This window comes from Nannospalax galili, unplaced genomic scaffold (assembly GCF_000622305.1).
Source record: "Nannospalax galili isolate Female #2095 unplaced genomic scaffold, S.galili_v1.0 scaffold17, whole genome shotgun sequence".
Lineage (NCBI taxonomy): Eukaryota > Metazoa > Chordata > Mammalia > Rodentia > Spalacidae > Nannospalax > Nannospalax galili.
In genome coordinates, this window is record NW_008342276.1 from 5,422,340 (window position 1) to 5,435,782 (window position 13,443).

A 13,443-nucleotide genomic window follows, 5' to 3' on the forward strand; every position below is an offset into this window, starting at 1 on the left:
CCTTCCCAATACTCCAACCTATAATCAGTGGAGGGAGAATGACTCAGCAGCAAGTAGATATGGAGCAGTTAAGGAACATTAACAATATTTAAATACAACCTCTCTTGGGGTTTTATAGCCGTCTCGAAGGAAGCGACAGCATCCATAACGTCCCTAGGTAAAGAAATAAAGTACAGTTGATGAAACCAGAATTTTTTTCCCTTTTTATTTTCTTTCAAGTCAGTCTTTCATCCCCTTTCCTATGAATCTTTCAGTAGTCAAACATCTACCAAGGAACATTAACAATATTTAAATACAACCTCTCTTGGGGTTTTATAGCCGTCTCGAAGGAAGCGACAGCATCCATAACGTCCCTAGGTAAAGAAATAAAGTACAGTTGATGAAACCAGAATTTTTTTCCCTTTTTATTTTCTTTCAAGTCAGTCTTTCATCCCCTTTCCTATGAATCTTTCAGTAGTCAAACATCTACCATCCTCACTAGTTGAGGAAGCTATCAAGGCTGGTATTTGGAGTGGCTAGCTCCTGTGTGAAAGTTTGGGAAACTAAAAGGGTATTCTGCAGACTCCTTGCAGTAGGCTGTTTATGTGGGAGAAGCTCTGCTGTTAGAGGCCTGGCAAGGCTTTGGTGGGGGGGTTGGGAGGTTCAAGTATGGAGGAGGGGCTTCCTGCAGACATGATGTGGCCACTGGTTCCCTGGCTGCAGATGCTGTGCACCTCTCCAGCTTCCTGAGTGTCAAGAAGGGAGGCTGATGCAATGCTGTCTTCATCTGACTCCCTTAATCCCTAGATGGAAGCTTTGGGTGACAGTGGGGCTGTTCTGGCAGGCTTATCCTGGTCATAGAGGCTTATCCAAGTTCTGGGGGGTTCTGTGAATCACCCTAGTGGTAGAGGCCACTTTTCATCTAAGTACACCACTCTCTCCCTTTCTATTGAAGCTACTCTTCTCCATAGAACTTGACCTCCCCCCGCAGTTGCCTTTTTTTGGGAATATGATTAGAGGCCCTTCAACCTCTTTGTTTCCAAGGGACAAAGGCATTTCTTACTGAATCTAAGTGGAACAATCAACATCCAAACTTCAGCTTAGGAAACTTACATTCTTTGCCAATGTCATGAATTTCAGTTGGCTAGGAATGTACTAAAAGTCTCAGCTTAGTGATGTCAGTTACTGCATTTCATGGCAGACCAGGGATTTCCTCCGTTAAAAATAGTTTCTAGGTGGTTGATAACCACAAGGAAACAAAGATTTTCAGATGGCTGGGAAGTTACTCATGAACTTCAGCAATGGTGACAGCATGCAAAAGACCCATGCAAGTTCAAGCCAGACAAAATGCCAGCGCAGAAGTTGGGAAGAGGGTAAGAAGCCCCAACCTTAGCTGAGGAACTATTGGCAGCCGATAAATACTGAGAGAGGAGAGTTGGTTTTCTTTAAGGATATGATGCTAGATAGCCTGACCAGGCTCCAGTGGATGGATGCACACTAAAAGACATGTGAGGACATGAACTTGACTCTATAGGCGTCTACATATATGACAGAGTACACGAAATCCTGAGGGGGACTTTAAGAGGGGTACAGATATGAAGGGGGTTTAAAATATGATCAAAATATATTGTATGAATTGGGCAAAAATTCAATAAAAATAATTTTTAAAAAATTAAAAATAATATTCTAGTGTCTTGACTGTGTGTGAACTGAGATTTTTTTACCTCATCAGGCACAGACTACATTACCTCAGGCATCCATCTTTGTTGGGAAGCAGCCATTTCCTCTTCTCTCCCCAACATCCTTAAGATGGTTGGGGACAGTCCTGATGGTCAGGTCCAACTATTTATTGTTCTTTATGGACCATTATGTGAAGTCCTCATTGAGCTATTTAAATCATCAATTAGTTAATATTTAGGATCATAACCTTTTTGTGGAGTTTGGATGTTAAATCATTTTAATTCGCAGAGCCTGCAACAGTTGGTTAACCATGCTAGGTATGCTGGTACAGTCTGAAAGACATTCCCCTTCAAGGTACTCAACAGTCTCTATAAACCAGAGCAGAGATCACCTGGGACATGTTTCAACCCACTGGGGACAAGCCTTCCATTTCCTTACTCTCCATACATTTACCAACAAGATTGTTTTAGAGCCAAATGCAACTCAAATCTATAACACACAGCTGGCCACCTTCAATATCACTGATTCCCTCCCACCCCAGGATAGAAAGGGAGACTCTTCATGGTAAACATGGCCAGATCCCAATGGAGCATTGACAGCAAGAAGACTGATGCCTGAGGATGGGGTGAGCAGACACCAAAACAGACTGTGAAGACCCAATGAGAGCCACCCCAGCTCCTCAGATCAGGGGATAGATCTTATTGTATCGTATGACCAATATGAAAAAAAAAAAGAATAGATTTGAGGAAGTTCTTGGGCCTTTTCCCATTTTTTTTCCAAATGCGTGTCTTATTGAGTTTTTGAGCATCTCATGCAATAGTTCTTAATCAAATTTAGACCCCCCCATTCATTCTCCCCCCATACCTCTCCCTCCCACTGAACCTCGTGCATTCTGTCATATATATTAAGTCCTATCCAGTCAAGCATTTGTACCCAGATGTCCTTTGGTGAAAGTTCATCCACTGGAGTTTAGTCAGACTATCGACAAATCTTAAAAAGAGTCACCTGTCCTCTTGATCAAGGAGGCTGTGGAGACCCCACCAGATGGACTTGAACCAGTGGCCAGTCTACAAAGAGGAGGGTCAACACAGAGGAAACATTTCCTCCATGCTTCCAAGCGAAGACAAACATGGTCGAGCAGGACCTTTGACTTATCTTTACATAGGTGGAACTGGTAAAAGAAAGGAGCCAGGGGCTCCTCCCAAGCCCATGTGACCCCTGAGGAACAGATCCTCAAACGACTTTAAGAGTAAAAATAAATCGATTTATCTGGGACAACTCTATGGCCTTAAACACCCAAAAAGGAAAGTATAGCCAAAGATTAATGGGGCCAATATAATTTTTTAAGAGTTCATATGTTTAGCTAAAGGCTACATAACAAGAAACAATGCCAGACAGGAGATACCTTCTTTTGAGTTGTTGGCCAGGGTGGCCCAAGAGACTCCCAGATAGTAACCCAGCATAAAACCTGGAAAATGAACAGGAGACCCCAGTCTTATCTAAAGGAATATTGACAACAGATTGCTGCTAGATGAGGAACAGTTGACCTTCCTACAACAAAGACCTTTAGATGGACTGACTAGATTCACTGGATGGACAAGTACTGGGGAACGGCTGGGGGTGGGGGGTGACACCACAGCACACAGTAGCAGGGAAGACAGAGCAAAAAGGCTCTAGTGGCAGGGGAGGTTATGGGAGGTTGCCATCTGGGAAGTGGGTATCTAGATGAATAAGATTGTTTGGGATGTTCTGTGTGATATACACACAATAAAATCAACAAATTTAAAAAATGAGTTATATTTGAGAAGGGAGCATAAAAATTTACATCATGTAAAGTAGTAGAGGTGATAAACATTACCACTAAAATCTACCTGATGACTTTATATCCATACACAGGTGCCAAGGATCCAAGTGTAACTGACTGTGACTAGTAACAAACAGACACATAGAGATTAGAGACACATGTCCAAACATCTGTTAGTAGCATTAAAAATGAGTCTTTCTCTAGGAAACAGTATATTTCAAAAGGAAATGGAGATCTTTTTTGGTTAAAAATTCATTCAATTTTATGTCTTACAGTGTTTATATTGAGTTCAATATTGTATAACTGTATTAATTGAGCTGTGAATCTAAAACAATTTATAGCCACTTCTGAGAGAGATGTATCTTTGCTCTGGAAATTGTTATTGAGTATATTAGAGCTGTAATGAAATGCTTCATCTAAAAAAAGAAAGATCTACTCTCCCTCACCCAGCAGTAATCAGTCTCCAACAGTTCCCAGGCTAGGGCTGGCCTACTGCCCATTTCCCTCACTCCATGATGGGATCTTGTCTTCTTGAGTCGGCATGGGTCTTGTGCACGATGCCACCATTGCTGCAAGTTCACATGAGCAAGCTTCCAGTGGCCCGAAAGCCTCTGTTTTCCTATGTTCATGTACCAACCCTGGCTCTTACAATCTTTCTGCTCCATCTTCCGCAATGGTCCCTGAGCCATGGAGTCATATCCATGATACAGGAGTCCTTTTTTGATCATTTTCAGATTGAACACATGGCCTTAACTTTTTCTTGAATCTGGAAAGCCCTTATTTTCCTTTTCCTGTTACTTCCTCCAGCACAGACTTATCAGGGCAAGAGAGTTGCCTTTGCACTTCCTGACCATCTGCCTGTTCCAGCCAAGTGACTCTCCCTGGCACTGCTGAGATCTTTCCTGGGACAACTCTGCAGGCTAAAGCCCAAAGCTGCATGATTTCATACAGACATCACTTGCTAAAACACGCAAACTGATGAGTTGTCAGGTTGACCTCAACCTGACAATATTTTGCTGTTTCCAGAACCCTGAGTCTGCTGCCAACAATTACCACGAGCTTTTAGTAAGAATGCATTTAAGAGAAGAGTTATGAAAAGAAGGAAGCTTTAATGGGAATTTTATTGTATTCTTAGCACTAAGTTATGTGAGAAACATTGAAACTGACCAACACTTTTAACATTCCAACAGTAACATGTTGAAATTGACCAACACTTTTAACAGTTCCAACAGTAACGGTGTTTCTGGTTTGTATTTCGCAGAACTTAAATTCTTTTGTGAAACTCCAGCCATTGCCGACATTGTAATCCTGGTGGATGGTTCATGGAGCATTGGGCGATTCAACTTCAAGCTGGTGCGGAATTTCTTGGAAAATCTGGTCACAGCATTCAATGTGGGCTCAGAGAAGACACGAATTGGTACATCTTCTGTTGTGGGCCATAACAGCCAGTTGATATTATAAAATTGCTGGGGAGATTTAAAAACATCAAGTACTTGCTTATTTATTTATTTATTTATTTATTTATTTATTTATTAGCACATATGCACATGTGCATGCCATGGTGTGCATGTGGAAGTCAGAGGCCATACTGGGGAGTCAGTTCTTTTCTTCTACCATGTGAGTTTTAGGGAGCAAACTCAGGCTGTCAAGCTTGGTAGCAAGTACCTTTACCCACTGAGCCATCTCTCTGGCCCTTGGGAAGAATTTTGAGAAAGTTCAGAAATAATTTACAAAATGACCCACAGAGTTATAGGATCAGCTTTATTGATGTTCTTAAAAGCACATTCATTTTTAATACTTTTTTATTATTCCTTCTGATTTTTTTCTGATGACAGTGTTTTTCAATTGCTTATTGAATATATTCATTCTCTGAAACATAAGTATCTGCCTTTTATTGCTGATAATGATGCAGCTTTACAGTGGATAGTTCACATAAGTATTTATCACACAATCGTCTGTACTTAAAAGAAGCAGCCAAGTCTGGGGAGCTGTTGATATGAAAAGCTAGAAATAGTTAATGGCAACACAATCTTTTCCAAATTAATTCTAGCCAAGATAAAATGAAAAATATGCTGTACATTTTTGGGAAATAGTATAAACAATAAAATACTATATCTTTACTATAAAAAGTTGTAAATTTTAAGTAGCCATTAAGGAGAATTATTCATTTGAGAATAAAATAACAAATAAATTTAGACTTTATATATACTTATGACTAGCTTTTTGCTTTTAAATGCCAAATACCTTGCTATTCAATAACTTCTAAATAACTAGAAAATATGGAAGCTTCCTCCACTCCCAGAAACATCCAGCTTAATTCCTTTAACTGATGTCTGGAATTCTTTCTGAAAGTACATAACCAACCAGGCAAAGAAAGGAATGTTATGAAAATAAGCCCCTAATCATCCTCTTTTTTGAGTCCTGAGATCTTGAGTAACCTTAAGTGCTGGTGGGCTTTCTCATCCTTCTCTTCCAGGTCTGGCACAGTACAGTGGAGACCCCAGAATAGAATGGCACTTGGATGCCTTTAACACAAAAGATGAAGTGATTGATGCTGTCCGAAGCCTTCCGTACAAGGGAGGAAATACTCTAACAGGTATGGTTCCTTCAGTGGGCATTCTAAGTGACGTATCTTGCTGAATACAGTTGTATTACTTATTTTGTTACTTTTTAAGAGTTGGCATAGTGTTTTTGAACTGTACAGCATCAAAAGAACAGCTCTCTTATCAACTCAAAATTAACAGTTAAAAGCTAACACTTCATTTCTTTTGCTAGATAAATATTGTGTTCCTTGAAGGATTAGTTGGTTTAGAATATGGATTATTAAGTATTTTCCATTTATGGACTCTTTCACACAAGAAATCTTTATGTGACCCCAGATATGTGGGTATATGAAACAGGTATATAAGCAACATGTTTACTGATAATAAATCATAGAGAAATTTATGTTAAAACAACTTTTGGTATATATAATTTTACCATTTATTAAAGACAAAGGGAAATTTGCCAGGCAAAGCAATGTATATGCTCTTTTAATTTTACACAAAGAATTCAATCTTTGTTAAATAACAGTAGAGCATTTTCAATGTTTTTCAGAATTCATCAGTATTTTAACTTTATAGTTGTCAATGTGGAGATAATGCCACTTTGCATAAATACTTAGCACAAAGTGGAAGACGTATGCATTGAGCTATTTCAGAAATTGTTGGATGTTCTATCTTAATCTCAAGCCAAAATTCATTGAACAATTTTTTGTTTTATAAAATTTAAGCCAGCAACTCAAAAAAAGCAGCTTTTAGAATCCAACATTCTACACAATACAATCCAAAGATATACAGATCTGGTACTCAGAGTCTAAGGAACAATGGTAGGAAAATATTAAACACTTTTGTTTTCCATAATTAAGCAATTGTGTTTCTGTAAGATTTGAAAACTTTGTATGTTCAGCAAAAACGTTGCAATTCAGAGCACACAGGAGTCTTGCATCTGAGCCTGGGTGTGTCAGGCAGTATTCACTGGCATTGTGCTATGTGATGGCTGCATAGTGCAAAGTGTGCAAACAGTTGCATGTTCAGAACCAAGGCCTCAGTGTTACGTGTTCAGAACCAAGGCTGCAGTGTTACATGTTCAGAACCAAGGCCTCTGTGTTACATGTTCAGAACCAAGGCCTCTGTGTTACATGTTCAGAACCAAGGCCTCTGTGTTACATGTTCAGAACCAAGGCCTCTGTGTTACATGTTCAGAACCAAGGCCTCTGTGTTACATGTTCAGAACCAAGGCCTCTGTGTTACATGTTCAGAACCAAGGCCTCTGTGTTACATGTTCAGAACCAAGGCCTCTGTGTTACATGTTCAGAACCAAGGCCTCTGTGTTACATGTTCAGAACCAAGGCCTCTGTGTTACATGTTCAGAACCAAGGCCTCTGTGTTACATGTTCAGAACCAAGGCTGCAGTGTTACATGTTCAGAACCATGGCCGCAGTGTTCAGAACCAAGGCCTCTGTGTTACATGTTCAGAACCAAGGCCTCTGTGTTACATGTTCAGAACCAAGGCCTCTGTGTTACATGTTCAGAACCAAGGCCTCTGTGTTACATGTTCAGAACCAAGGCCTCTGTGTTACATGTTCAGAACCAAGGCCTCTGTGTTACATGTTCAGAACCAAGGCCTCTGTGTTACATGTTCAGAACCAAGGCCTCTGTGTTACATGTTCAGAACCAAGGCCTCTGTGTTACATGTTCAGAACCAAGGCCTCTGTGTTACATGTTCAGAACCAAGGCCTCTGTGTTACATGTTCAGAACCAAGGCCTCTGTGTTACATGTTCAGAACCAAGGCCTCTGTGTTACATGTTCAGAACCAAGGCCTCTGTGTTACATGTTCAGAACCAAGGCCTCTGTGTTACATGTTCAGAACCAAGGCCTCTGTGTTACATGTTCAGAACCAAGGCCTCTGTGTTACATGTTCAGAACCAAGGCCTCTGTGTTACATGTTCAGAACCAAGGCCTCTGTGTTACATGTTCAGAACCAAGGCCTCTGTGTTACATGTTCAGAACCAAGGCCTCTGTGTTACATGTTCAGAACCAAGGCCTCTGTGTTACATGTTCAGAACCAAGGCCTCTGTGTTACATGTTCAGAACCAAGGCCTCTGTGTTACATGTTCAGAACCAAGGCCTCTGTGTTACATGTTCAGAACCAAGGCCTCTGTGTTACATGTTCAGAACCAAGGCCTCTGTGTTACATGTTCAGAACCAAGGCCTCTGTGTTACATGTTCAGAACCAAGGCCTCTGTGTTACATGTTCAGAACCAAGGCCTCTGTGTTACATGTTCAGAACCAAGGCCTCTGTGTTACATGTTCAGAACCAAGGCCTCTGTGTTACATGTTCAGAACCAAGGCCTCTGTGTTACATGTTCAGAACCAAGGCCTCTGTGTTACATGTTCAGAACCAAGGCCTCTGTGTTACATGTTCAGAACCAAGGCCTCTGTGTTACATGTTCAGAACCAAGGCCTCTGTGTTACATGTTCAGAACCAAGGCCTCTGTGTTACATGTTCAGAACCAAGGCCTCTGTGTTACATGTTCAGAACCAAGGCCTCTGTGTTACATGTTCAGAACCAAGGCCTCTGTGTTACATGTTCAGAACCAAGGCCTCTGTGTTACATGTTCAGAACCAAGGCCTCTGTGTTACATGTTCAGAACCAAGGCCTCTGTGTTACATGTTCAGAACCAAGGCCTCTGTGTTACATGTTCAGAACCAAGGCCTCTGTGTTACATGTTCAGAACCAAGGCCTCTGTGTTACATGTTCAGAACCAAGGCCTCTGTGTTACATGTTCAGAACCAAGGCCTCTGTGTTACATGTTCAGAACCAAGGCCTCTGTGTTACATGTTCAGAACCAAGGCCTCTGTGTTACATGTTCAGAACCAAGGCCTCTGTGTTACATGTTCAGAACCAAGGCCTCTGTGTTACATGTTCAGAACCAAGGCCTCTGTGTTACATGTTCAGAACCAAGGCCTCTGTGTTACATGTTCAGAACCAAGGCCTCTGTGTTACATGTTCAGAACCAAGGCCTCTGTGTTACATGTTCAGAACCAAGGCCTCTGTGTTACATGTTCAGAACCAAGGCCTCTGTGTTACATGTTCAGAACCAAGGCCTCTGTGTTACATGTTCAGAACCAAGGCCTCTGTGTTACATGTTCAGAACCAAGGCCTCTGTGTTACATGTTCAGAACCAAGGCCTCTGTGTTACATGTTCAGAACCAAGGCCTCTGTGTTACATGTTCAGAACCAAGGCCTCTGTGTTACATGTTCAGAACCAAGGCCTCTGTGTTACATGTTCAGAACCAAGGCCTCTGTGTTACATGTTCAGAACCAAGGCCTCTGTGTTACATGTTCAGAACCAAGGCCTCTGTGTTACATGTTCAGAACCAAGGCCTCTGTGTTACATGTTCAGAACCAAGGCCTCTGTGTTACATGTTCAGAACCAAGGCCTCTGTGTTACATGTTCAGAACCAAGGCCTCTGTGTTACATGTTCAGAACCAAGGCCTCTGTGTTACATGTTCAGAACCAAGGCCTCTGTGTTACATGTTCAGAACCAAGGCCTCTGTGTTACATGTTCAGAACCAAGGCCTCTGTGTTACATGTTCAGAACCAAGGCCTCTGTGTTACATGTTCAGAACCAAGGCCTCTGTGTTACATGTTCAGAACCAAGGCCTCTGTGTTACATGTTCAGAACCAAGGCCTCTGTGTTACATGTTCAGAACCAAGGCCTCTGTGTTACATGTTCAGAACCAAGGCCTCTGTGTTACATGTTCAGAACCAAGGCCTCTGTGTTACATGTTCAGAACCAAGGCCTCTGTGTTACATGTTCAGAACCAAGGCCTCTGTGTTACATGTTCAGAACCAAGGCCTCTGTGTTACATGTTCAGAACCAAGGCCTCTGTGTTACATGTTCAGAACCAAGGCCTCTGTGTTACATGTTCAGAACCAAGGCCTCTGTGTTACATGTTCAGAACCAAGGCCTCTGTGTTACATGTTCAGAACCAAGGCCTCTGTGTTACATGTTCAGAACCAAGGCCTCTGTGTTACATGTTCAGAACCAAGGCCTCTGTGTTACATGTTCAGAACCAAGGCCTCTGTGTTACATGTTCAGAACCAAGGCCTCTGTGTTACATGTTCAGAACCAAGGCCTCTGTGTTACATGTTCAGAACCAAGGCCTCTGTGTTACATGTTCAGAACCAAGGCCTCTGTGTTACATGTTCAGAACCAAGGCCTCTGTGTTACATGTTCAGAACCAAGGCCTCTGTGTTACATGTTCAGAACCAAGGCCTCTGTGTTACATGTTCAGAACCAAGGCCTCTGTGTTACATGTTCAGAACCAAGGCCTCTGTGTTACATGTTCAGAACCAAGGCCTCTGTGTTACATGTTCAGAACCAAGGCCTCTGTGTTACATGTTCAGAACCAAGGCCTCTGTGTTACATGTTCAGAACCAAGGCCTCTGTGTTACATGTTCAGAACCAAGGCCTCTGTGTTACATGTTCAGAACCAAGGCCTCTGTGTTACATGTTCAGAACCAAGGCCTCTGTGTTACATGTTCAGAACCAAGGCCTCTGTGTTACATGTTCAGAACCAAGGCCTCTGTGTTACATGTTCAGAACCAAGGCCTCTGTGTTACATGTTCAGAACCAAGGCCTCTGTGTTACATGTTCAGAACCAAGGCCTCTGTGTTACATGTTCAGAACCAAGGCCTCTGTGTTACATGTTCAGAACCAAGGCCTCTGTGTTACATGTTCAGAACCAAGGCCTCTGTGTTACATGTTCAGAACCAAGGCCTCTGTGTTACATGTTCAGAACCAAGGCCTCTGTGTTACATGTTCAGAACCAAGGCCTCTGTGTTACATGTTCAGAACCAAGGCCTCTGTGTTACATGTTCAGAACCAAGGCCTCTGTGTTACATGTTCAGAACCAAGGCCTCTGTGTTACATGTTCAGAACCAAGGCCTCTGTGTTACATGTTCAGAACCAAGGCCTCTGTGTTACATGTTCAGAACCAAGGCCTCTGTGTTACATGTTCAGAACCAAGGCCTCTGTGTTACATGTTCAGAACCAAGGCCTCTGTGTTACATGTTCAGAACCAAGGCCTCTGTGTTACATGTTCAGAACCAAGGCCTCTGTGTTACATGTTCAGAACCAAGGCCTCTGTGTTACGTGTTCAGAACCAAGGCCGCAGTGTTACATGTTCAGAACCAAGGCTTCAGTGTTGCATGTTCAGAACCATGGCCGCAGTGTTGCGTGTTCAGAACCAAGGCCTCAGTGTTGCATGTTCAGAACCATGGCCGCAGTGTTGCGTGTTCAGAACCATGGCTGCAGTGTTGCGTGTTCAGAACCATGGCTGCAGTGTTGCGTGTTCAGAACCATGGCCGCAGTACCACTGTATGATGCAGCATTGGTGAGGGCAGTGTTACATGTTCAGAACCAAGGCTTCAGTGTTGCATGTTCAGAACCATGGCCGCAGTGTTGCGTGTTCAGAACCAAGGCCTCAGTGTTGCATGTTCAGAACCATGGCCGCAGTGTTGCGTGTTCAGAACCATGGCTGCAGTGTTGCGTGTTCAGAACCATGGCCGCAGTACCACTGTATGATGCAGCATTGGTGAGGATGGCCAGAAACCCCCCATATTTATTACATTTTTGATTCTGAATTATTTTCATCACCGCACATTCAGAAACCTTTAACTGTTGCCCAATTTTTCACAAGTCTCACATTCATATGTGTCCCCATATGGGGTGGTGATTCACAGTTTCAGAAGCTTGGCTCTAAGAAGAATCTAAAGCAATCTGAAGCCAGCATCCTTCAGAAGCTGCAAGACATTTGCCAGTTCTTCTTCCTGCCTCTTCATTTTTTCATTCTGTCATCTTGTCCTTTAAATGGAAACACATTTTTGTCCTTTTTTCAGATTTTATTTTTATATTGTGTGTGTGTGTGTGTGTGTGGTGCGTTTTTGGGCGTATGTAGGGATATGTATATGTGAACACAGGTGCCCTCAGAGGCTAGAGGCATTGGATCCCCTGGACCTGGAGTTATAGGCAGTTGTGAGCCACTGGATATGGGTTCTGGAAACTGAGCTCTGTTCCTCTACAAAAGTAGCAAGCGCTTTTAACAAACGAGCCATCTCTCCAGCCCTCTTCTCTTGAGATAGGGCTTAGCTTTGTAACTTAGGCAGGCTTGGAACCCAATGATCCCCCTGCCTCTGCCTCCCATGTGCTGAGATGACACCACACTCATGTCTATCTCACTTATAACAAAGTTTTTTTTTTCATCCATATTTGAAACTTCAGTTAGCAGTTATTGTGAAAATATTTGAAGACTTTGGCTCACTGGTATTTTTGATATACAGTTTATGTAATAATATTTACATCAAAATTATCTGTGGCACAAATGTAAGTAGTTTGTATAGATGGGGTTTATTTAAGTTTAAGTTTTTAATACATCAAAGATTTTAATGGCTAAACTAGACAACATGCAAGAACAAAGGAACAGTGCAAGCAGAAAGATGGAAAACCAATCAAAGTATCCAAGAGACATGCTAGATGTAAGGGGAAAACAAGATCAAATAAACGCCCACTATAAAGCAAATGAAGAACATATTTAGTGGACATAGTAGACTGGACATGACTCATGGAGAACCTCTGAGCTCACTGAGGTCCATAGAAAGGTAGAGAGAAAAAAGAAGAAACAAAACAAAACAGTACAACACCCTACACATCCAAGGACTGTAAAATAACTATAAAAGAATCTGTAATGATATCAGAAATAGGGGAGAAGGAAGCAGACCAAATATTTGAAACAGTAATGACTGGTAATTTACCCCCAATTAATGTCAGACACCAAATCCTAGATTCTAGCTTTTTTAAATTTTATTGAGGTACTAGGGATTGAACCCAGGTCCTTATTGGCTAAGGCTTTACCACTGAGCTTCATCTCTAGCCCTATTTGAACATATTTTAAAATATTTTCTTTCTTTCTTTTTATTATTATTATTATTATTTGGTCTTTTTGAGACAGGGTCTCTCTGTAGCCCCAGCTGGCCTGAGTGTGTTGCCTACATGCATGCAAGTGCACCTGTGTTGTGCAGTGACTGAGGAGGTCAGAAGAGGGTGTTAGATCCCTTGGAACTTCAGTTACAGATGGTTGTTAGCTGCCATGTGGGTGATGAGATTTGAACATGGGTCTTCCACAAGAGCAGCCAGTGCTGTTAATCACTGAGCCATCTCCCCAGCCCCTGAACATATATTTTTTAAATTGTTTGAGAATTTTGTACATGCGTACAATGTGTTTTGGTCAAGCCTACCCTGCTCCCTTTGCTCCAATCCCTCCCTTATCCCCCCCCCACTCTTCCCTTCAACTTCATGTGTTCTTTTCAAAAACACTGAATCTACTCAGTGTTGTCAGTATGTGTTTATTATTCTCTGCACGTTTGAGCAGA

General features: G+C 42.0%; 1 protein-coding gene across 1 annotated transcript in view; it reads left to right on the forward strand.

Moving 5' to 3' along the window:
- The window catches only part of Col14a1 (collagen type XIV alpha 1 chain), a 241,977-nt gene that overhangs the window by 72,597 nt on the left and 155,937 nt on the right, over nucleotides 1-13,443 (forward strand). The window contains exons 6-7 of the mRNA XM_029565850.1: nucleotides 4,725-4,880; nucleotides 5,940-6,059. Of these exons, the coding sequence (XP_029421710.1) occupies nucleotides 4,725-4,880; nucleotides 5,940-6,059 (276 nt within the window). The remainder of the gene's footprint in view (nucleotides 1-4,724; nucleotides 4,881-5,939; nucleotides 6,060-13,443) is intronic.